The 25,896-nt window shown below is 41.9% G+C and overlaps 2 protein-coding genes across 2 annotated transcripts in view; both read right to left on the bottom strand.

The window, feature by feature from the left end:
• The window catches only part of LYPD6B (LY6/PLAUR domain containing 6B), a 58,538-nt gene extending 49,085 nt beyond the window's left edge, over nucleotides 1-9,453 (bottom strand). Inside the window, exon 1 of the mRNA XM_055719410.1 lies at nucleotides 9,355-9,453. The gene's annotated coding sequence lies outside the window, so the exon portion shown is untranslated. The remainder of the gene's footprint in view (nucleotides 1-9,354) is intronic.
• A 2,500-nt stretch (nucleotides 9,454-11,953) lies between these two features.
• The window catches only part of KIF5C (kinesin family member 5C), an 85,395-nt gene continuing 71,452 nt past the window's right edge, over nucleotides 11,954-25,896 (bottom strand). Inside the window, exons 21-26 of the mRNA XM_055718993.1 lie at nucleotides 25,406-25,466; nucleotides 24,582-24,653; nucleotides 23,685-23,789; nucleotides 21,205-21,421; nucleotides 20,091-20,204; nucleotides 11,954-15,741 (exon numbers count right to left, since the gene is read on the bottom strand). Of these exons, the coding sequence (XP_055574968.1) occupies nucleotides 20,098-20,204; nucleotides 21,205-21,421; nucleotides 23,685-23,789; nucleotides 24,582-24,653; nucleotides 25,406-25,466 (562 nt within the window). The 3' untranslated portion in view covers nucleotides 11,954-15,741; nucleotides 20,091-20,097. The remainder of the gene's footprint in view (nucleotides 15,742-20,090; nucleotides 20,205-21,204; nucleotides 21,422-23,684; nucleotides 23,790-24,581; nucleotides 24,654-25,405; nucleotides 25,467-25,896) is intronic.

Below are 25,896 nucleotides of genomic sequence, written 5' to 3'. Positions count from 1 at the left end.
GAGCGTTTACACAAAACAATCAAACCTACAGCCAGAAGGAGGAACAATTACAGCTGGCGGTTGGAAGGACACATCATGGTGAAATGCATACAAAGAGACTCATAATAAAACTACACACAAACAGAAAAACAAATGAACAATAAACACAACAACATCTGTCTTCAGTATTCAGACTGTTCCCCACCCTAGCCAAGACATACAAGTCTAATCAAAATTATTGCTTGGAGAAGCACAAAAAGTCACAAGCTAATATAATGATAAATTCAAACTGCATTAGCCTAGAATATGGACAAATGCGTAATTTTTCTTTCTTGATGAACACCTAGATATATACCCCTTGCCAATCTCAGCCTAGCAAGCACCATGATCATTGATACTACTGCCCTGTGACACCCACGAACTACAAGTGTGGAAGTCACGTAAGGGGAATTCACTGGTGACACTGAGCAGGTATTTCTTACTCAAGCTCATATTTTTAGCCCCAGAAGTTACCAGTTCAAGTCTAATGGCACCATTCAAGATGGCGGCTGCTGTATAAACACAAACTGGTTGTATTTTGATTCTCTGCAAGACAAATCCATAAATAAGATAAACTGATATCTTCATTATTTTGAAAATATAATCTGCTTAGTTCCTCAAAATCCAGGAAGCACTGGCACTTTCTTATAACTAAATAAGCTATTGTTCAAACCACGACAGAACAAAAAGAACCACATGACATGATCATAACTCATTAAACTTGAATGTGAGAAAGACAGCTGGGATAACACAACTGAAATATCAAATACTCTGCTTATGACAAGTATTCCATTCCATCACGTTTCACATTAGATACCCTACAACAACTAGTCCTTATCAAGATGATGCAGCACCGAGTACATACACTACATATCCAGAGGTTAAGATAGTAGTCTCAGCAAGAGTTATTAGCTTAAAGTCCTAATACCTGATACTTTCAAAAAGCTGGTCATTCGCAGTATCAAGGTGGGGCGGGGGGAAATGGAGAACTGTTGTCAGCCTGAACACCAGGAGCCCTGAATTGCGACTTGACTTAGCACAGAAATCATGGTGCCTGGAGGTAGGCAACGATAGCCCTTAATCTCTTGATTCTAAAAGAAAAAAAAAGCCATGCAGATTTTAGTTAAATTAGCAGGCTGGTTCAAACAAAACCTTACTATAAGTATCTTACAGTACCTATGTTACAGTGTACGGTTCAAACGGCACTCTCAGCCCTTCACACAATTCTGTCAGAAAAGGTGCACACCGAATGTCTCATTTCCTAGAACCAGTGAAGTAGAAATCCTACCTCGCTTGACAGATCTTCTTGTCTAATTATACTGCAATTAACTTCATTTCATTGCTTCACAGAAGAAGAGATATTTTCGAGTCTGTGCAGATTAGCTGTAAATCTGTAGCTCTTCTACACCTCGTTAATACTTTAAACACCTATTTTAAGTTTTTCCACACTAGACATAATTTGTGTCAGTGTAAATTCTTTCTAGCCATACTCTCATAAATCTGGTAATCTCTCCAAATATGAGATTCATTACAGGGAGGGAAAAGAAAGCTGGGAATTTTGGGTTTTGAATAGGATTGTTTTGAACTTGGATCATTTCAACAAACCAGCTTGCAAAAGAACTGTACTGAATCAACAGCGCAGAGGCAGGTGGGAACCACAAAATACCTTCAGGTATGCATACACACCCTCCCTCCCACAAACCTCACTGGCATAGGGATGTTGGTAGCAGTCTGGCCCGACTACTCAGACTACCAAAAGCTTTAGTACCAAGAAAGTACAGAAACTGTAATATTGCTGGAGGTGGGTAGGCTGAAAGGGAAGCAGTTGGGAACAATGTAATCAGCATTTCCTCTAAACAGGACTCCTCTTTTGTTGTTGTTGTTGTATATACCGACACGATTTACTGCTCCTCATTCCCTTTGGTCAGCTGTCCTCCAAGGGTAGCAGCCAGTGCTGGATTTCCAAATATGAAGCCAAACAGCCAATTCTGAAATGTTATGAAGAAAGCTGTAAGCAACTCCTGAACCTAACAGTGATACTCTTTTAAAGCTTAACACTTTATTATCCTTTTCAGTTTTGATCTAATGAATCAGTGAGAATTTTCAAATCCTGTTCTAATATTTAACAGTAACTCCTGCAAAACTACAGCACATACCTCAATGTGTAACATTATGCTCAGTTTGGTCTGTGTTCTGCTAATAATACACACATATTAAAGCAAGAAATCCCTTCAGTTTATTTTGTTAAATCGAAATAACTTGACATGAAATGTAATTATTAAGGCACAGAGTATCAATTTCACGGCATCTAGTCAGAGAAAAATTCTTATTAGAAAGTGGGGATGGGGGGTGGTGGTGGAATTAAAACCTGGCCTAGATTAAATCCAATAGTCATTCACTAAAACAATGATACTATCAGAATGCGGCTGCCCAGTGACAAGTGGTCAGTATTGCAGCTTCAGTGAGGTGCTACTAGAAAAGACAACAGAAGCAAGTGTTCAGTAAGGTGACACAGGGGATGGCAGTATGAAGTAGGGGAGCATACTGAGCATCCTTGGTAGAAGTTCCTAAGGGAGAAAGGACTGATCAAAAAACCAGACCACCACCACCACAAAACACAGGAAGGCTCTTCCCTGGAACTGCAAACTGCAATAATCTTTTGTTTCTGCGCTGTGAATTTTGAATTCTATCAGACTGGATTGATATTAGGCAGTGTTGTAACAATCTTAAAAATATAAAAAAAATTAAGACGAACAGAATGCAGCTGAAAGCCAAAATTAGCATCCAGAATTAGTTTTGACAGGGAGATTCCCCAGCCCTTACAACCACAGTGTTTTAATAACTGAAATCCCAGAAGAACAGCTGTTGTGCCAGTATCTCTCACCTCTAGCTGGTTCAGACAAACTGCTTCTTTGACTTCTGTAGAATCTGTGCTGCTGCCTTTTTTTATATACTCAAAAATAATTTTTATATGTTTATATAAACATCCTCTAATTTGATTCTACAAACCATGTAAGGCATATGAGACCATTCCCTTAAACCTGCACCCCACAAGTGGAATGTTAAATTGACATGCACCAAAAAAAGACTAAGAAAGGGTGATGTCTACAGATATACCACATAAAATACAATTCACCATTTACTCTTTAACCCCAGTGCACTTGTGTCTGGAAACCAGTCTGTTCTCTGACAGTTCCAAAGAGGGAAGAACCACTGTAATCTTAATTTTTTTAAAAATGTTTGACTTGTAGGCTTAGTTTTAAAGGATGGATAACAGGACCTGTCCTTTGAGCAGACTCAAATGTTGGAGCAGCCACATTACCCTGGATAGCTGAGATCAAACAGCTGATCATGCTCTCTGTCCTGTGACTCCTGGATGAAATGTCAATTAGAGGATTATCCTGCACAGTCCTGCAACCACAAATTGCTGGAAACTACAGAAACAGCTGTAATGACGAGTCTACGGAAGATGTTACATTACTTGAGCCAGGCACAACAGACGGAGCCAGTGGACTGTGAGGACAAATGATGACTCCAGCTGGAGAAGAGTGCCAGGACCTGAACACCCACCTCATGCTCCCCAGCCACACAGCTATGAGCCAAGGAAAACGTGGCCATATAGCCAAAATGGATTTTCAAGCTTACCAGGTTAAAAAAGGAACATCAACACCAAACTCACATCTGACAAGTACTGCTTATGTAGGCACCAAAACTCTTCATATCTGGCCTTAAATGAAGTTTAAGGCAAAAACAGTACCTGTAAACAAGGTTTTACACACCGAGAGGATAATTCTTACCACATTAGCAATGCAAGGCACATACGCCTGCATTTCCCTCTATTTCATAAGCTTTTAGCTCCATTTCTATGTATTAAGTTGAGCTCTGAATTAGCGCAATTTGCCACAACAGGTTTATTCACATCAAGACAAAGCTGGGGCAGCACTTTTCAAAAAAAGGATTAGATGACTGTAACATCTACCATCTGCACTTACGCATGTTTAGACTCTGAGAAGGGTAATCACCACACTTCAGGGCATGATCTGCAGGGGTCAGAAAGATAATCTTACACCTATCTTTCTGTTTTTGACATTGCCCAATTGGGTAGGTGCATAATAGAGGATATTAGTCTTCCCTGAAGCATTAGTTATTCATCACTGCCAGAGGCAGCTTTACAGATCTAAGATTGAGCCAGTCTAGTATGGCAACCTGTTCTTTCAAACTCTGAAATGCGCTGCACAGACCGGAGCTTGAACACTAAGTGTATTACAGATACAAATAAGAAATCATCTACATGTACACCCAAAGATTTCATGGAGCAATTCTGGAAGGTGTCATTGTTATACCAAGGGCCTACAGGCCACTAAAGACTGTGAGTATTTAACAGAGGGGTTTTTGTTTGTTAAATTTCCGTTTAAATAACAGACAGAAATTACAATAACTTGCATTTAAACCTAGAGCAAGTATATATAGATGTAAATCAAGCACTGCTCCTACAACTGCTGTTAGTTTTCTGTCTGTATAACCCAAGACAGGCCTAAGGATTTCAGTCTTAGGTTCTCTATCATTTGGAAATACCCATGTAATCTTCTTAGGCTACAGGGAGGTAGACGCATTTCTTTATAGAGACACAACAAGGCTACTTTGACTGACATAGGGAAAGAAAATAGTTCTCACAGACACGCTAACTTACAAGCAAAATAAATAAAGAGTGTGAAAACTATATTTCAAAATTTTGAGTAAGCAGTAAGTTCAATCTATTCATACATCTGATTTGTCACCTACTTATTGCAAGTACCTCCGCCCATTTTGCATATCAACATGTACTCCTATTTTAAAAAATGAAGGATGAAGACTGCTTTCCACGAAGCTAGCCAGCTTCTGCATACATGATGCTTTCTGTATGCACACATTCTGCAGGATGGAGTGGACCTTCCTCTGGCTTGAGAGCTGCCAGTGGAAACACCCCTGGCCTCAGCCAGCCGGCCCGGCAGGAGCAGCAATCTCCTCCTGTCCCCAGCTCAGATGGTCACCTCAGAAACGATGATCCAGTTGACCATTAAGTCACTACAATTCAAACAAGTCGGCTTAGCTTAAACACTTAAATAACAGGTCTTGGCCAACCCAGTGCATTTAAAATGCAAAGGCGTAGGGAGCATTTACAACATGCCATTAGATCTGAGAGCTTACAATTCTCCAGCAAGAGCACTGAGGGCAGGATGGAGTTCAACCAGCAGTGACTGTGTCATATCTATAAACTTCAGAATAACTTATTTAACTGCTAGTGAGGTCCCAGTCCACAGTAGAGTGCCTTTACATAACTCACTGATTAATAAATGGCACTGCTACAGAACAATTTTTATTAATCTCATCATTTCAAATAAGCAGAATTTTTTTTCTCACCATGCTTCTAGAGAGATGGGATTTGTTATCAAACCATTTTATTTGAGAAAGAACAGAAAAGAAAATAGACTTCAGAAATCTTTTTTTAATGCTTTGCTAATTTAAAGCTGGACTACACAACGCTGAAAATAACTTTCTCTAAACAGGCAATAGGGTTTACAGAAACATTCAAGCAGACACCTTCATTCCGGACTCTCCCACCACCCCCATTTGACCTACTGCTATCTTTAATAGGAGAGAATTCCACATTCCGTATGGTTAAACTGAAACATGGGGAAGCTCGATGTGCTCACATTTCTTGGGGTGAAACTGGCACCCCTAATAATACCATCACTGCCGTGCTGTTTGCACTGGGAATTCTTTACAGACTGATCAATTTTCACAGCAATTCATGGAAATAGAAAAGTCGTCATTATTCCCACTGATGAGACAAGAAACAGATGGAAGATAAATGACTTGTCTAGAACCATTCAGCAAGTCAGAATACAGCTGAAGCCTAGATCTTCTAACAGAAAGACTCATGTTCTAATACTTTAGTATCCCATTTCCAGATCTGTAAAGTGGTACTAAGAATGAGCTTCCTAAGTTTATTTCCAGCAGGTTTCACACAACAGTTCAGATTTGTTTAAATATCAAAGCAAAATCAAGACAAAAACCGCCAAATGAACACCATTTTACCCTAATTTGGTTCCTTGCCAAAGCCTGTAGTTCAAACCAGGTACATCAAAAAGCCCTGAGCTTCAGGCAAGAAATCCCAATCTAGTTTTGCTGGCGCAGAGAGAAAGGTGCCATTTCAATGTGAAAACGGATTGTAGCTTGTGCATTCTGTTCTGGCTTCTCATGGGCACTAGGTTCTGAGTGAGAAAAACAACACATGCAAACAGTTATACTGAGCCTTCATTTCAGCATTTGGCACTCAGAACAAACCAGCCCGGTAACCAGATGTCTGCTGAAAGCACATGCAAAGTCTTGAAGGTGAAGCCTCTTATTTAGATTAAAAGATTCTCAGAGCAGTTAATGGAAAAATAACTGTCAACAACACACACATCATACAATATAACTCAATCCTTAAGGAGAGCTGCAATCTGAAATGCCTTCTGAAGTTTATTGGTGTGGCACTATTGTACGTACCTTTTCACCGCTTTTAAACTGTTAGACATGTACCTCTTCCAGAAGTCCTTTGAGTCACACACATGAATAACCGAAGCATTCCTTTCCCTTGAGTCTACTAAATTCAGCTACTGGATACGACAAAAGAAAAGCAAATATCGAGGAATTTAGACTTAAAAAAAGGAGGATGATTTTCTAAAGTATCAGAATTCATGCAGCAAAATTTGATTTAAGATGGAGGACTGTTGTAAAGAACCCCTCAAACTAGTGAGGTAGAGGGTACGTGGGTTTTGTGGGGTTGGGTTTTTTTTGCTTAGGGCCCATTTGGGCTGAGAAATGACAGACAGCCCTGGAAAATTCTTTACCCTTCAACTATCTTGCTCTACTTGAGAGACATTAAGCACCCTTAGTATGCAAGGTGTTGCCATTCTCTTTCTCTTACCTCTGCTACTGAGTTCCTTATCTGCTGCCTGCACTTGAAGTGTGTGGCAGTGATGGGTAAGATGTGCTGTGCTACAGCACGCACAAGTCTTGGTATCTTCTGTTTTGTAACCTGAGTTTGCAACTCCCAATTTCATACAGGGCTCTCCTACATAACTGACACAACTTGTGTAAAAGGAAACGCTCCATATCTCTTCTCCCACAACTGAGGCTTGGGCAAATGGAAAACAAGGCAGGAAGAGACTGTGATAAATTGACTGTGCGGGACGTATCAGCCTATGAGTTAGCAAGGTACAGGTGTCTCTTCTAGAGAGTTCCCAAGGGTGCATGAAAAGGTGCCCATTCTTCTAACACTGACTCTTTCACCCGCAGTACTTGCCAATCCCATGCCTCCCCAACAAAGAGACCATGTCTACCCTCACCCTCTTTTCTTTCTGCCGGATAAAGCATCCAGCACCTGGTGCCAGCCAGAGGATGGAATTCATCAGAAGTGTTTCAAGGATCAACACAGAGGATCCATCATATATAAGCTGATTACAGGATTTACCGGACTCCTGACAGTTAACATCACACAGCCAGAATGCCAGATGTCAGGCATTGGAGATACGGCTCTGGCAAAAACAAGCTAAGGCAAAAGGCCCTAAGATTATCTGCCCTGGAAGGGATTTATTTACGTGATGCAACAGGCTGTGAACAGAGTGCTGCAGTTACCACGCTGGGAAACACTAATTGACTTAAAGCAAGTAAGGCATGACAAGAAGAGGAAAAGACTCTCATCAGCATTAGTAGTGAATTGTGGATTGACTAGAAGAGCAGAAGTATTGCTGTGCAAAGATTGATGAATCACTGAGCCATGCCCGCTGTAGCAAACAGGACAACTCCCTTCATCCTTGCTAGAAAACATCCATCTGCAATTGCCTCTGGAATCCACCTGCAGGACTGTACTGCCGGTGTGCGGCCTGGCCACACTCGGCCCGGGTACTGCCTGGTGCTGGCAATGCGAGGTAGACACACCAAAATGAGAATGGGCTCTTCTTTCAGCTTTGAATTCTCTTTCTCCGAGCTGGCATATGCACTCTCCAACACAAGGGAGGACTTTATTGTTTGTCATCATAAACCTTCTGTTTTCTGTCCTTTTCTTAAAAACTCACCTGAGAAGAGGAAGAATGGGGTGCCCCAATCAGGACGTTTATAGTTACAGAGGAAGCTTGAAAACTGTAAACTTGGAGGTTGAAAACTAACCTGAGAAACAGCGATCTCAGCACTTAATATCTTATTATTTTAAACAAAAACATGTTTATTGAGGGAGGGAAACTTGACTCATTATCTGAGCATCTGGGATTACCAGTACTGTATTTATGAGAGAGGTTGCAGTACATGGCTCTCTGCATTTGCTCTGATCTCTCCATCTGCAGTTCCAGGCTCTACCCGCGTTACCCTCTGACAGACGGGAAATCATATGCACCTCTTTTCCTGAGATTGCCCTTAGGAATCAACCAGCTGAGGCTCGCAAACCAGTTCTACCCCCAAGAACAGTGTACACTCATCAACGCTGGGACTGTTTTTATTAACCGTATCATTGGAGCACCCACAGGTCTTGCACAGAGCCGCGCCCTCGGCACCCTCGATGCTGCACAGACACCACCGGTCACCGCTCCAAGGACCTCACAGCCTAATTCCACAGGAAACAAGGCGGCTGCGCAGGATTGGCGCACGAGGAGCCCGTGTCCCTTCCCGGGGGCCAGGCCAGGCAAAGGAGCCCAGGCCCCTCACACACCGTCACAGTGGGCAGCTTGTCTTTTTTACTTACTTGTGCTATTTATTTACTCGTATTCGCTTCATTACACACGTATTTTAATGACTATTCTCTAGGGGTGAAGCGTAACACGTTTACTTTTAAAAAAAGCACAAAGTTTCCTGACACACCTGTGAGAAATGAAGAGTTTGGGTTTTTTGTTTGGTTGGTTGGGGTTTTTTTTTAGCTGTATAATCACCAAGAGCACTGCTGCAATACTGCGATTTTACAACGTACCTATAAAACACGGTGTGTATTTCGGATGCGAAGCACTTGACGCTGAACGCCCAGCGCTTCTCACGGGCTCGCTCCCTCCCGCAATGCTTCTGCCTCCCTCAGCGCGGAGGTTTGAATCCTCCTGCTCCCAGCTAACGGCGGGGCCGGGGGCCACCGGGCTCAGCACCCCCGGCCCCGCCGGGCTCAGCACCCGCGGGCGCCGCAGCGCCGAGCCGGCCCCTGCGCGCCCCAGCGCGGCCCCGGCCGCCCGCCCGCCCTTCCCGCCTCTCGCCCTGAGGGGAGGCGCGCGAGGCGCGGCAGCCCGTACCTCACCGGCCCCGGCCCCTCCGCGCTCCCCCGCGGCGGGAACTCACCCTCCGGCCGGCGGCCCCGGCGTGAGGCGGCGGCCGGCCCGGGCCACACCGGTCGCTGCGCCCCTGGCTCCGCGGGAGGCGGGCGGTGCCGGCTGCCCGGCGGAGGTGGGGCCGGGGCGGGGAGCGAGCGGCTCGGACACCCCCGCGCCCGCCCCCGCGGGCGGTGCCGCGGAGCGCCGCCGGGCGAGGGGCTGAGGCGCCCGGCCCCGGTACCTGAGGGCGGCAGGGCCGGCGGCCGCCATGGGGACCGCAGCCCGGTGGGATCAGGCGGCGGGGCAGGTGGCGAGGCTGGCGCGGTTTGAGGTGAGGCGTGCGGGCATGCGGTCAGCCGGGGGGGCTGTGCTGAGTGGGTTGCGAACGAGAAGGCGCCGTTCCCAGGGGCGTGAAGGGCCGGTGGAGGAAGCCTGGCAATCCCGGCAGGGCCGGCCGGAGTCAGGTGTGCTTCCCACGTTATCCCGAGGAACAGACTTTGCATCCAAGTTCCTGGGACTGCCCTCGCCTGCCCAGGCTGTGCAGATGCCGCATGGGCATGGAGGCCTCAGTGGGCCTTGGCCTCGGCGTCGCTGTCGTTCGAGTATCAGAGGCACGTTAACGCCTGAGCTGGTAACACCTGACCACCAGGTATCTACAGTCAAAACTATCGAAGGCCTGTATTTCAAGATAAACACAGTCTCCACTGAGTTCAGCCCTTGGGAGGATAAATTCAACACATTCTAAGTTTTAGCTAAGAGGTGTTTTCATCAATAGATTTGCAGTGAGTATTTTTGCAGGGATGCAAACGCCTATCCTTTGGTTTTTCACTGTTCTCTTCTGTAAGCTGAATCTTGGAAATGGATACAATAATTTGTGGTGTTTTCATAGAGTTCATTCTGATGCAATCCCACATTCTGAAAATGAAATTGTAGGGATACACTTGCAGTCAGGCTGCTCTATAATTGAGTTCATCATCCAGGCACAAGCTTTATCTAAGAGATCTTAAAGGGTGCATCTTTCTGATGAACACGAAAAGCTGTGTGGTGTGGCACCGTAAGCGTTTGCCTTCCTCTGCAGGACGAGTGGGGAATGCTTGGGATGCCCCAGCTGCTGTCCCTAATATAAACTATTAAATTGGAAAGCCTTTTCCTCCCTGATGGAGCCAAAGCTCTTCATCCTGCAGACAGCAGCTTCTCGGGGAGCGTGAGGAAGAAGTGACTCCTTATGCACCCAAAGTAGTGCAATCAAAAGTTCATTCTGATTAGGAATAATTGACTCCAAATTTTAACAGACGGATTTCTAAGTCTGCCAGGACAGTAATCTGTCCTACTAAACACACTGTGTTAATCATCATGATCATCTACATGTATATCTACAAGTGATCATGAAGATGCTTAGGGGCTGGAGCCCCTCTCCTGGGAAGCTGGGCTGGGAGAGCTGGGGCTGTTCAGCCTGGAGAAGAGCAGGCTCCGGGGGGGCCTTAGAGCAGCTCCCAGCGCCTGAAGGGGCCGGCAGGAAAGCTGGGGGGGGCTTCTTACAGGGGCACGTGTGACAGGGCACGGGGGTGGCTTTGAGCGCAGAGAGGGCAGATGCAGGTCAGAGATCAGGAAGAACCTCTCCCCGTGAGGGCGGCGAGGCGGTGGGCCAGGCTGCCCAGAGCAGCTGTGGGTGCCCCATCCCTGGCAGTGCTCCAGGCCAGGCTGGATGGGGCTGGGAGCAGCCTGGGCTGATGGGAAACCTGCCCGGGGCAGGGGTGGGAACGAGATGGTCTTTAAGGTCCCTTCCAGCCCAAACCATTCTGTGATTCTATGATCTATGTAAGTAGTGCATCTAAACACGTAGTTGCACAGTGGCGTTTCACCTAGCTCTTGGAACAGGTGGCCATCAGTCACCACCGGCCACCCATCACCAGCAAGAACACTGATAGAGCCTGGCTGTAAATGTTTTCCTATGCTTCTGGGTTCGTACCAGGCCCCAACTGAAAGCAGCACGAACATATATAAGTAATGATGCAAAACCCACATAATCCTCATTACAAATCTACTCAGCAGCAAAACCAGAGCAATCCATTTCTACAGAAATTCTGGAGTGCCAGAGATTTGTGTAGAAAAGTAACGATATAATTGAGAAATGCTTAGATTAATAATTACTGAAATTAAGCTGTTTATAAAGCTCCTGAGTTTGACTTAAGGGAGGTGGCAAGGATGCAGGAACTTTTACTCCATTACACTGTATATAAAGCGAGTGTAACATTCCTATAAAAATGGAAATGCATGCAGAGGTTAAAAGTGGAAGAGTCTCCCTGTCATCCTCCAGGCTACTGAAAAAAAGAGCAGGAAGAAGGAGCATTTGGATGGAGAGGCAGTAGAGAAGATTCAATTATTTATCAAAAAATAAAAAATAATCCTGTGTTCCTTTCCCAGTGAGTCATCCAAGCCTTCTAATTACTTTCTACAGATTTAGAGGAAAAGCCAAAATCTAGACAGCAGCCTCAGATGTGGACTCCAGCACGCTCTCAAGCGTGGTTCCATTGAACAGGTTGCTCCTAAGCGTCACGAGGACAGGCAGAGCACCCCTGTAACAGAGATGCTGCACGTAACGTGTCACACAACATGCACACCGCAAAGTTTAGTTCAGTTTTATTTTCCACTGTAACGGGTTTTGAATGATACATCATGCAGTCTGCCAGTGTATCCATCCATCTCTGATGGAATTTTAGAACGAAGATAAAAGACTTATCTCCACGGGATGGGGGAAGGAGGGTTCAGGTCTGCTATCAAGAGTTTAATACATTTCAGCATCGTTTGATGCAATGGCAAAAAATTTCCCCTTGTTACCAGCAAAATGTGTCCACAATTTATTTTTTCCTAAATTGAACACTACTGTAAAGATACATAGAGCCCAGAGAATACACATCTGCAGTACACGTTACACACTTTACAAACTAGACATGTATAATTCTACAGAATGCCTCAACCCCCGTGGTTCTCCCACAACGAAAAAACAGTGTTCCAATGGACAAGACTGTGAGAGTGAGAGAGGTGTTCCATCCTGCACAGCGGATGTTGTCCAGTGCACTTCGCAGTTTGTACAGGCACAGTGAAGACGAAAATCAAAGCAAGGGTAGATTAAGATTATCCTGCCCATTTCTTTGTCGATTCCTTCCATTTCCAACTGAGATGTACTTCATTCATGTTTACACAGGGTCTTTCTCATTCAGTAACGAGAATCTGATTAGGCCTTCTCCTTTTGGACCTGCATCACCGTTAGCTTTAAATACCCATTAATTCAAATAAAACAACGTTCAGCTTAATATTTATTTCCAAGCCTTATTTAGAAAAAAATCAGGCAAATGTGCATCCTAGTCCATTAGGCTTTATAAAATGAAATGTAATAAGGTTCTGTAGGCAGAAGTTACCGTAGCAAAGTTTTTGTGACTTATTTTTGAGTTTCCAGAGTATTCAGGATAATCCACTCTCACCCTTGTTGAGTTAAATACAAACTTAAAAATGCATCAGCCGAGATCTTTCCAGGTTTCAAACCTTCCTTGATTTCAAGAAAACAAGTCGATGAAACGTGAACTCAAGGACAAACACAAGATATTTTAACATAGCATTAAGAGAAGCTCAAGTGAGCAGGAAATACTTTTTACTTACTAGCAAAAAAAACAATAAGCACTTTAGTTCCATCTGAAGTACGTTTTCCATTTGTGAACGGTATTTCCACCAAAATTTGTCCCATGCATGACATTTTAGATGTGAAATTTGATTTGCGCTGTACAAATCACAACTTTAAAATTAGCCTAGAATAAATACAACACAACATTCAAAGACCAAAGAAAGTAAGATAGCATCAAGTAGTGGAAATAGCGAGAGACAGGTTTTGATTTCTGCAGAGCAGATGTGTGGTTTTCATTTCTATATATAAAATGTGTAAGACTTAAAAATGGTACAAAAGTTGAATATACAATACGCAATACAAACTTAAGTTGCCTAATTAAAATAGGCTTACAAACCAAGAATCTATATATAAGCAGAGTAAGTTCAATTGACAATAATTTCCAATCGTGTAAATATCTCTGTGTTCCTTTTTGAGAATTTTAGCCTAAGGCATCTTTTCATTATTGCAGTTATAGAAAATCCTCCTGCAGTCTTGATGTAAAAGTTAACTTGGAGAAACCTAACGTTATTTTAGCTAGATGAACTGACTGGCTGATCAGCACTAGCACAATTAAGAGATGTCAAAGCTAACTTATTACTCAAGCTGAAGAAAGCTGTCTAAACTGCCATACATAACTAACGGTGATGGTGTGAGGAACTTGATACATTTTTATTATTTTTTTAAGGTAATGCTGCATCTACAAAATACTTCCATATCGAACTCTGAATCTGAGACAGAACAAAAGGTTTACTACAATACAAAATCTCTGACAGCAATCAAGTTTGGTATCTTTTCCAAGACAACTGTTTGAGAACCAAAACAAGAGGATCATTAGTTCATAGTAGAAATTGCAGCTCTGAACAGCTGATAAGATAGTACAGAGTAGTTCTGAATTAGTAATTTTATTAAAGATTGCATATGGCAAGTTCACAGTTCATTTTTCTGGCAGTGCACATGCACATAAAGAAAGAAAATATAAAACTTTGGAAAATACAAAATAAATTAAATACATGCAAATTTGCAACTTCATTAAATATTTTTTAGCAAAATGCTCCCCAAAATAGTGCAACATTAAAAAAAAACCCCAACAGTTAAATTAAGTCCAACTTACTTTGCACCAACCTAAATAATTTCAGTAGAAAAAAATATCTAAAGTCAATTCACAATCTTTCAAAACGCTCTACATCAACTAAATAGTTCTACATCTACTAACAAACACATTAAGTAATAAAAAAAATAATAAATCAATCTCAAGTTAAATAAGAGCAAACGCCTGCAAAACAAGACTAGAACGGCTATGCTCAGCTGTAACCTTCCTAGAACCCACGCTTCATTAAGACATAACGTTGCATGCTACGCACACCTGAACACGGAAGATATGTGTGTGGCACAGAAGCGGTAGGCAGGGAGGAAGAGGAGGAGGAGTAGCTTCTGCTTGCCAGCGGAACCTTCCCAGCACGATTCCAGTGCCCCCTTGCTGAGAAGACAGAAACTTTCTGTGTGACACGAGAGAGTTCCAAGAAAGGCAAGCGGGCTGATCCTTACCTCCGTGAGCACAAGCATACCATCCCTAGGATGACTTGTATATTGTAACTTATGAAGACGTTCTTTTCCCCTTGCAATACACTCTTCACCTCCTAACAAACGCATTCCCATATCTGGTCTGCAAAGGACAGCTTGAGTATACAACTCTCACTTCCTTTTGACTCACTCTATGCAATTTTTTTAAGGTAGGGTCTGGGGTTTGGGAGATTATTTTCTTTTATTCTTTAAGGTAGTGTCTGTTCTGGTAGGGGACTGTTCACTCCAGCATCTGAATTCCAGTGTGAACAGATCGGGGCTTGCCAAAAGCATGTGGGAAGGGGAAAGGGCGAGGGGAGGGAGGGGGAGGCGGGCAGGGGGGGGATGCTTGTCAGCTTTTCCAAGACAAGATTTCCACAGCATTCTGAAAGCCTTCAAAATTTCATAGAGAACAACGCTTACAAACACATGGCTAGCCATCACACTCCAGGAAAACCCACCACTGTAGGAAGAACTACAAGCAGATCAGATCTTAATTTTAAAATAGGTCACACAGATATATTCATGTAACTACCAAACTTCAAAACCTAGATCTATACTAACAGATTTCTCTGCATCCCGTTTGATCTTTACCAGGTACTGCAATAAAGGTTATTTTATACAGTCCAAAGATTTTATCAGGATATTACAAATGGTTCTTTGGGGAAATTTACTTCTGAAAATGTAAGCAGTAAAATTAAACCATATAGCAGCACATTTTCATCCCCTAAAAATATAAAATAATATGTATATTATACAGTAAATCAGTCATGACAGAGCACAATCACCTGCTTTTGATGGCACTTGGTCATTGAATCATTAAATTCTTTGATGCCAGAAGTCGGGATTTACAGATGCAACAGAGGACTTCAAAAATGCATCAATCTGAGTGTAGAAGCCCCAACCTAACCAGCGCCAAGGGGTCAAACGCAGTCAGTGAGAGATTCTGAGTGGCAGACTTCCTATCGTTACTTAGATGGTTATGTTAAATACATTGTACAAGTATCTGTAGAAGAGTTGAGCTGAACACTTCTGTACACGTGAAGATCCTACGAAGCTCAAAATACCTGGGACCAGTGCATTGCAGATGGCTGTAGGAAGCGCAGGATGAACAGGATGTGGATCAGGTTGAAGAGGGGGAAAAAAGAAACTAGTGACTTAATGACAGTCCTTAACATGCTAAGTGGAATCGACCTGTCAAAAGAGAGCAAGAAAGGTAATGATAATTAGTGGATATTTGAGATTATAAAGCAGATATGCAACACGGCAAATCAACTGATACCTGCACTTCATAGAAACGTGATGCACAGCAACCAAAGAGCCACCATAACGGCCATGAAATGAGCGTCACAAAGCACAATTTTAACAATTCATAAAATTAGGGTCTCAGTTACTAAGTCTTGGAGAGGAATTTTGCCAGATTTATCTTCAAAGTTCCCAGCCCACAAATTGGCACAATCATAATGAAACAATTCTCTTGAATTAATTCTTTGCCTCCTGTAGTGTGGCATTATGTTTTGCCTAAACACTATCTAAAGGTCTAACATTTTTTTTTTCTTTTTATGTCTCTGTTCTTTTAAAAGGATTTCTCTCCACTGGTTGGCACTTGGATATGGCAAAGAGCAAATGTGTGTGTGTATCTTATGTAACAAGTAAAGGAAGTAACTGCAGCTGAGTTTGAAAACTTACTATAAAATGAAGGGATGAAAAAATATAAATCCAAAACAATCCTCCTGTTCTGTATGTCTCCTGACAGAGAGGTACTTTCCTGATACACACACACACACATATATATATAAAAAAATATGTGTTTACAGAAATCAAGAAAAATATTTTATATAATATCCTGAGACTATAGTATATTTATATACAATACCCTGACATTTATATTATCAACATATATTTCATATATATATATATACACGCTATATAATTTTATATATGTACAATATGCAGGCATGTCTCTCACTAATTTAATAGCAATTCCATCCAGAAGCAAAGTTCAAGGCACTTATCAAGTATAAAGGTGTAAATTTGATTATAAAACATTTAAAACACAGACTTTTAAAAACTCTTGGGTTTGAACTTTTTCTCCTCCCGCATTACTCATTAGCCATATGGAAAGCCCCACATAAGTAACCGGAAGTGCCTAGCATTTTTAAATTAGCTAATACAAAAATCAGCCTTACAAAGAGAGGTGTGTTTGCCTCAATTAAGCATTTTCTTGTATAGTTACTTAAAGAAAACTTGTTCATATTCAAGATCAAGTTATAAAAATAAATAAATATGTAAATATTGATGCATCAGGGTTTTGAAATTTACCCTAAATTAATGGTGGGAACTGTAGTTAGCTCCTAGTTGTCATCCTTATTAAAGGAAACCAGGATGGTTATTAATTTATGCATCTTACTGGCTAGATTATCTACGGTCTGCCTAGATTAAATATAGTTATTCATCTTGCTCAAGGATGGGGAGGTGCTGGGAACATACCAGAGACCTTAGGATAAGGGACATACAGACAAGAGCCTATTTGCACAGTGTATTTCACAAATGCAGATCCCAGAACAAGCTGCTTTAATAATTTCAGTATACCATGATGGAGCATTGCTGCAGTCCTTAGCATATCTTCACGTCAGTCCTTTCCTTCTCTTTCGAAATGAGGTATCAGACAAGTTTGAGCAAATATTAGAAGGGGAGGATAGGCAGATAACCAGCTCCCTTCAGATTTGAAATATGAAAACACACATCATCAACGCATCTGCTGCTGGTCTGCCTGCCCAAGGCTCCCAGGCAGCGCCGGAGCATCCCCGGTGTGCTCACAGGTCTATTGATACCAGGAGAGCATCCTCCAGCTCAGTCCCTCAGAAAGGTGTTGGAAAGCTGGTGAAGGCAAACCTAGAAGTCTGCACAGGGCACCACTTGCTCTGGCAGAAGAAATTTTACCAATGAACTTTGTGAGAACAGCAAGAGCAATATTGGCTGTTACTGAGGGGTAATCAATCATAATCAATGCCTGGCCTAACAGCAGTAAGTGTCTATTATCTTTACCGTGAATAATGAATGAATGCAAGATAAATTTCTCCTCGTCCTGGTATAAAAGTTTTCATTCCAGAAAGAGGGATGTTACTTGGCAACAAACATATAAAACCCCCACCTTTATTTCACTGCTATTAAATGAACATACAAGAAAGTTCTGTTCTAATTCTAGCTGTGTAGAACTATGCCATTCAAAAGCAGAGTGTAATTCTACAGAGCACAGAAATGTCTTGACGATATTACGGAAATAATCTGTATAAAGTTTTCCATGTGCAAGTAGTACCTTTACTAACACTCTTACTCAGGCCCCTGATCCTACAAGCTCAGAATTCAGATTACTCCAGTACTCCCAAAATCATTTGCCAGCCAAACAGTTGCAACTTGCCAATAATCTTAACCGAAGGACCAAAACTGATGAGAAGTGACCTTCTTATCACTGCCCAGCCTTAGTTTACTACATCTTCAAGAACTCTTTCTAGGTGTATGGAAAAAATCTAGAACTTGACTGAGTTTAAAAACCAACTATAAAGCCTGAAATGTGGTTCTTTGGCATAGTAATCATAGAATCGAATCACTGAATACCTCAGCTTGGAACAGACCCATAAGGATTGTTGAGTCCAACTCCCAAGACATTTCAAATTCTTGCCTTACAGACCCCATGTATGGCCTAACAGAGCCAGGCATTAGACTGAATCTTGAGTGACAAGGGAACTAGACCAAGAAATGCCATAAAGGAACACTATTGTCCATTAAGAAAAACCCACACACAGAGACACTTTTTCAACCGCTTCATTCCAACCAGCAGGGCTTCCATTTGGTTTTCAGATGTATTTATTTTCCCCATTTTTTTCAGAAACTGTAAATCCTTAAGTTTACCCAGTTTCTTCTAAGATCTTCCATCTTCTTTTCCTCCACCCCTGTTGTCCATGAGCTCTCCTCTGCAACGTGTTCCAAGTGTGCCTTGAATCTGCTCATCCTCCACTGCCCTCAAATCTAAAAGTCAGCATCTAAAACATTTAAGAGGTATCCCATGCCTTCTGATTGACTTTTGATTGATTTCCAAAACCCTATCTTGTTATACACCCATCTGGTTTTAAGTGCATTTATTTTGTTAGTAACTTTTATTAACCTACAGTCGTTCACTTGACATGTGCCTATACCTGATGTATAGCCTGTCTGAGTCTGACACTTAATTTCCTAGCAGATGGTATATTAAAGGCCCACCCAGTTTAGGCAGGTAGCAGTCTTTTTTCCCACAAAGCAGCAGTTATGATATATGTTTGGAAATATTTTACATGCTTTTATCGCACTCCTTTTCCCTTTGCTCTTTCACGGAGGTGGGGATGCAATGAAGTAGATAGACAAGCTATCTTGCTTGTGAGATGGAAAAGCCAGTTTCAGTTCATAATGAACCAATGCACAAAAACACTCAGCAAAGACTTGCCCTTATTCATCCACAGTGAAAATATGTTGCTTGCAGCTACAGAGCTATGGAAAACACAATGAACAGAAACAATCTGCACAACACAATAACAGCTTGAGTGCGATGTGATGGATGGTTTGCATGCATGCATGACATGAAACATTCTCCAAAAAAAGAAAAAGAAAAAAACACCCAAGAATGCCGAGTGCCTAAAGGAACCCACAAACTGTCATAACAGAGTCATAAGCCAGAATTAATCCTCAAGGAGAGAAAAAAGCCAAACTTGGAGGGATAACTTAGCGGTTTTAATGGCTTTTCACAGCCAGTCACTACCATCCAACTCTTAGCACGCCTGTAACATAAAGTTGTCATCTAAAATAATAGAAGATGTAATAAAATAAATGGGAGGACAGGATACATGAAGCAGTCTCATGGGAATACGCTGCTCATCTTTCCAGGATGAGATTTTTGTTTAGGAGAAAACCTCAAGCCCTTGCAATTAAAGTATTTCCATTTTTTTTCTGAAGACAGCTGAATAAGAGTGCAAAGCAAAAGAAACAAAAGTGAAGTTTGCCAAACTGTGACACACAAATTTGGAAAGCTCTGTGCTGCTGCCACTTACGGCTGCTCTGCCCTGTCCCAGGCCGGAATATCAAAATATATTATTATATTATATATATTATATATATTATCAATTTTATATATATATAAAAATCATATTCTATATAATATAACAGAAATATAATCATGTTACAGAAAGCAAAAAATTATATGAGCAGAAGGAACCTCTTGAACTCTATTTTTACTACATGAGTTTCACACCTCTATGTGTGAATTTTAGTACAGATCTACCAGAGTATTTCAGTTTATTAAAAAATTTTTAAGTCATTAAAATAAACACTCTCAGCAGCAGCTTGCAAGGCATTCTAACAAGGCACTCCTCACTAATTTTCACAGTTAAATTATCAGCAAATGACTCCTACTAAAACTAGAAAAAAACCAAACCTGTGGGTCTTCTAAAAGCAAGACTGAAATATAGAAAAAACTGGGTGATCAGTGAAAGAGTAAGTTACTTTGCTCTTACTTCTTGTCTATTTGGTGTTGTGATAGTAGCTGGAGTTTGACAACCCTCCCCCTCGGATGGCATGGACAGCCGTTGGAGAAGATGCTGGGTAGTGACCAGGGCGGATGGGCTTGGCTGCAGAATAAGAGGAAACCAAACAAGACATTTAGCTTTCACACAAGGCTTTCTACAGCGCACCTTCTCCTCTAGTACAAACCTCCTTGTTTCCAAACAAGGAGCCATGCTTGGCAGAGCAGTCTATAACCTGCCTCTGCGGAACATCGCATTCCCTTACCTCAGCCAGCAACAAACCCATCCATTTTCTGCCTGTGACAGAACCATTTAACCGTCCTGTGCAAGCCCCTCACGTCTGCCAAGATTATGGACTGTCCACACAACAGAGGGAAGTCATGACCCACTTGGTGGTCAGGGATGTACTTTCTATGTTCGATTTGACTACGTACATCATTTCAGCTGACACTGAGACAAAGCTAGCGATGGCTTTCTACAAGACGTAGCATACAACAGGAAATAATTGTCTCTCAGGTTTTAAGACCCCGGTGTTAGCATACCATCCAAAACATTATCCTTCTACTTTAGCAATTCCAACAGATCATTTAAAAAATTGCCCATCTGAAATGCCATTTGATTTCATGCACACATTCAGATCACACCACAAAGATATATCAAGCACCTAAATTATATAGGAAGATCTTTGACTCTACACAGTCCAAATTAGATCACAAGGAGAAGTAATCAGGGGCAAAAAAAAGAGAAAGGGACAAGGTCCCGAAAGGCAAGGAAAGAATGAAAGCAGAAGGAGAGTATGTGGGGGAGGAGGAAGAAAGTGAGAGACTAATTTAAAGAGACAAGTTTTCAGGTCACTAGAAGGGCACACAAGACCCATTATGCCATCTATTTACTGAGTTAAATAGCAGAGGCACTTTAAACTTTAGGTGGGGCAGACTCTATTAAAAAGTGAAGGCTTTGAAGATTCCTGTGCAGCAGAGGAGAAGCAGACCCTGTGGTTTGCCCTGGACTGCTGCTTTCAAAGCTCTCTCTATTTAAACACGAGCAAACTGACCAACCATGAAGTATGCGAGCGACCACTAACCCTTTAGCTCCATGTCCTTACCGATTTGAGCAGAGTGTGCTCGCCGTGCCATGTTTTTGGCTCTCACAGCCTCCTTAATGCGATCTACCTCCTGCTGGTACCGTTTGCGGTCTCGCATGGCGTTCTCCTTGGCCTCCTTCAGTGCGCTCTCCAGGGCCTTAACTCTCTCTGCCGTAGCTCTAAGTCGTTTTTCCAGCTTAGGAAGCTCGCAACGAAGATCTGCATTATCACGTACCAACTGCAAGAAAAGAAGTTTCAGAAATATCCTGTCAGAAACCTATGAGGACCGATGGGAAAGGTCCTCTTACAAGGAGAGACAGAAAAAGCCACCGATTCCTCTTCCCACCTTGTATACTACAAATGAAACAGGCCTCTTCCAGAAACGGCTGTAAAAAGCTTACGTCAAAGCGAGATTTATTTTTAATCATGCAGTTCCTTTGTCTAACTGAGGTATAATACTAATTTAAATTATTCGAGACAGATCAAAGAACAAGTAAGTTTACTCCATTCAACAAAATTTCACAAATCTGATCCTGAAGGGTGGGGGGTCCAGGACAAACCCTGCTATTGCACGGCACTCTGCTACTGCAACTGGCTTTACTAGACTTTAAGAGCAACTGCAGCAGAAATTCTACTTTTCTTCAGAACGCAGAAATATCCAGCATTTCACAAATACTTGATCACCCTCATTATTTCAAAATAATAATGATGAAATATGGCTTACAGGTAACACCGGGTATCATCAAAAACTCATCTCCAGTGGCTATGGCATGCTTACCTACTTGTCCCCTACTCAAGCATATGGGAAAACTGGAAACTTCAATGCCTCAGACATTGCTAAAAAATCACTTTAAGGCCTGTAGTTATAAGTGTGATCATGTGCTACTCTGAATTCATGCTCTTCCTCAATTAAATACAAACCTGAGCAAGGTCTATCAATTACCACAATAACATATAACTTTACACGCAACAGCAGCCAAGGGAGGTGATTGCTTTTTTGATAAATAAAAAGCTGATGCAAACAGTTAGAAAATCCAGTACAATTTCTACTGAACAGATTATACCACTACTAGAATTCAACAGAAAACTGTTCCAAAGGAGCGATTCCCCCTTTTCTGGAGTGAAAGGAAGAAAGTGGTTTAACTACCACATTAATAACACAGTAATGCAACAGCACGTACTAACATTCACACATTGTTTGACAATCCAAATGTTTTACACCTGCTAGTTCAGGCTTAGTGCCAGAAGAAAAACACAAAGCAAGCTAAAAGATTGTCACAATGTGCTTTTTCTGCAAGTGTTGAACCCTTGTTCTACAAAATAGTTATAAGAGCAGGATGACAGCACATTCGGGTCAAGTCCAATGTCATTCTTCCCTCTAAGTTTTCTATGAGATGTAGACTCCTAGCTGGTTTTGAGTAAATATATGCTAATGAGAGCTATAAAAATCTGTATCTGAAAACCCAGCAGATGTGTGAACTGAGTGCAAAAAAGACAAAACTTGTAAAAGGAAAAACACTCCTAACATGTCCTGATTTCCTTATTTAGAAACTAGGTCTTTAAACCATCTGTTCCCTGGGAATCTCAAAACACCGAACCTTAGGCGGACGCTTGTCACGGTCCAGCACTGCTTGCTTTTTTGGCACTTCCACAGGAATAAAGCAAGCAAATCTCATAGAGTATTGTGTCTCACTAATAACAGTTTCAGAAAACTGCACTGGAGAATGTTATGTCACTACTCAAAAATGAAATCAAAAGCGTCTTTACTGTTGTGTGCTATACACCTGAATAGTGGGACAGTTCAAAAATACTGTCATCTGAAAAGGGGGTGGGAGTATGCTTATGGGCAGAAATAGCCTAGTTTATCTAACAAGGTGCTACTTAGATATATACGCATACCACTGATACACACACTTCCAGCAAGCGGAGGGTAAGGCTCTTTCCTTGACGTATACCCGAAACGTTAGCCTACTACACATCCCCTCCACCCCCATTTGCACAGTGGGTACCTAGGGTGAAGGGCTCTCCGTAGCCCTTGTCTCTCTGAACAGCAGAATTCCAAAGGGAACGGGAACTCCACAAAAGAGGGAGGAGACAGAGATGGACATGCCCAGAAACTCTAGGCAGCTTCAGGCCAGGAGTCAAAACGAGGGATACATGATCCATCTGGAAACCAGCTATCAGCACACAAGGTAATAACAAACACTTGGTGCTGGTTTTTATACGTTACACCAATACAGGGACAATTAGTCTTGCCAAAACTCCTAGGATCTATTTTCACAGAAAAAATAATTTAACACATTCAGAAGTAGTATCAGTGGTGGCAAGAGCAGCTCTAACACCAGCTCCCAATGCCAAGAATTTCAGTTGAGAACTACAGATACCATTTCCCCAGACAGCACAGGTTACCTTCAAAAATTATCCTTTTAAACATAAAAAAGCACAATTTTTGAGGTGGAAGGAGAGGCAGAAGGAGAGGCAGAAGGAATCAGAGCCCCTACCTGTTTGTGAACCTTTGTAAGCTGTTCCAGGTTGTTCTCAAGAAAGGAAATTTTCTGCTTCTGTGCAGCACTTCCACCTCCATCGTCGCTGTCAAGTTCAACACTCTGCATAGAGAGTTGCAGCATTCAAAGCCAGGCAGAAACTCAAGAGGAAGCTCAGCTCTTTTGTGAATCCAAGCTTCCCAAAGGCAGAAATGTCTTCCAGAGCCCCAAATTAAAGAGCATTTATTTTACTTGTTCATTTGATCTTTAAGAGCCACATTCCCCACTACACAAAAAATAAACTATTCTTACTTGTGGAGGGATACTGCATAGGAAAATAATAGATTTTCATAGGGAAAATCTCTTTTCCATTTTTTGCCACTCCTGGGAGACATTTTTTATGTAATATCTGTTTTCAACCTTAAAAAAAAAAAAAGTATAAAAACATTCTCCAAAACTACTCTAAAGGACTGAAAAGTATTGTGAAGCCTTTGGCTATTTATGCAGCTTCTGACTCATCTTTGACAGTTGATAATACGTTCATTTCTGCCAAATAATAATTTGGCCAGGAAAAGGCTGACGAGTCACAAGCCCATAGAAAGAAAGGGCCACAGCATTCAGTGTGGCATAAGTTAGTGCAAGTTATATTGAATAATTTCTGGTAACCATTAAAACCATCTTTGAGAAATTTTGTAATTGAATTGGATTGATTCATTTTGTTTAACCACCAAGACTTGTCCGTAACAAATTAGGACCAAATAAAATCTAATAAACATTGGAACAGTTTTAATCTTATTACTCACTTATTGAAAAAGATAACATCCTATTTGCACCAACATGCACTAAAGGCTTCCCACAGATCCCAAACATACCGCAAAAAAGATGACACTTTGGTTTAAAAGAGTGCAGTCTTACTTTTTTAACGCGGGTGGTAAGATCTTGAACAAATAATTTGCGCAGGTTATGAAGCGTCTGAAGTTCTCTCGCCTGGAATAAAAAAAAATATAAAAAGCAGAAACCACTAAGACACTACTGTAGATAGCCTGGTGTAAAAATCCTCCTCAGATTTGAGTCAATACCATCGCTTTGTTGTGATTTACATATGGAGCTGTACCTGCCGGCAGGCACGCGCAGCTCACAGGAAAGCAGTGCTCGCGCTGTCCCCCACTGAAGAGCTCTTGCACCCCCCAGGGTACTCACCACGCCAAAGCCACTTCGGAAAAGACCTCGACTCTGCCTTAGGGCATGGGGAAACAACAGCAAAAAGCTGAAGTCTCACAAACCGGCCATGGTTACACACATCTAGTGACGTGCAAGAACTCTGGATTCACTCTCTAGCAAACACACTAGCCTGCTCCGAATTCTCGCTCACAGGCACTTAAGATGTTTAAGCAAGCAAGCTGTTACACTGGTCAGGTTCGAGGCAGGCGTGTAGCACTTCATTGTAGCTGCACTATTCAGCATGCTGGTTATTTCAGGTGATTTGAAGGAACAAGGACAGCAAAACAAAGAGTACCAGTAAACTTATCGATAATAGCTTATTCACAGGGGGGCAACAAGAATAGTTTTTATTCTTAAATTTTAAAATTCAGTTTCATGATTTGGCCAAATGCACAAATGTAGCCTGTTATGATCTAAAGTGATCACTTCCTCGGGCACAGGTACAAGTGTTTGGTAACACATCGGTGATGAAGACCTGGGGGAATAAAAAAGCTCAATAAAGTGTAACTAAGACATACCACTGTTTCCTCCAGCCCCTTAAGATCTTCTCTTGCTTGTTCCCTTTTATCATTAAGCAGTCTAGAAAGATCACATTAAACACAAATAAAAAATGTTGAAGCCATGTAGCACAGAACAGACTCAATCAAGATTCAGTTTGATTAGAACATCTGCAGATGTGAGCAAATTGTACATCTCTCTGCAGCTGTAATTATGCTGTCGACTGTCCCAGATATGCAGCTCTCTCACGTGGAACGGCTGAGCCACCATCTCCATTTTTTGTGCCCACACATGAAATCTCCAGGAAAGGGTTTTACTCTGACATCTGTTTTATTACTTAAAAAACAAAACAACAAAAAACCCCCCCAAAAGACGATCACCCCAAACCCCCAACTTCTTTCTTGTTTATTTTTGCTGTGCATTAAGGAATGAGGCGTTTAACACTTGCTGCGCTATTTTATAAAATCAGAGCTCTCAAAAAATCTTTTTTTGGCAAGTATCAAACCCACTA

This window comes from Falco cherrug, chromosome 8, assembly GCF_023634085.1.
Source record: "Falco cherrug isolate bFalChe1 chromosome 8, bFalChe1.pri, whole genome shotgun sequence".
Classification (NCBI taxonomy): Eukaryota; Metazoa; Chordata; class Aves; order Falconiformes; family Falconidae; genus Falco; species Falco cherrug.
This window is presented reverse-complemented; position numbering and strand designations above follow the sequence as displayed.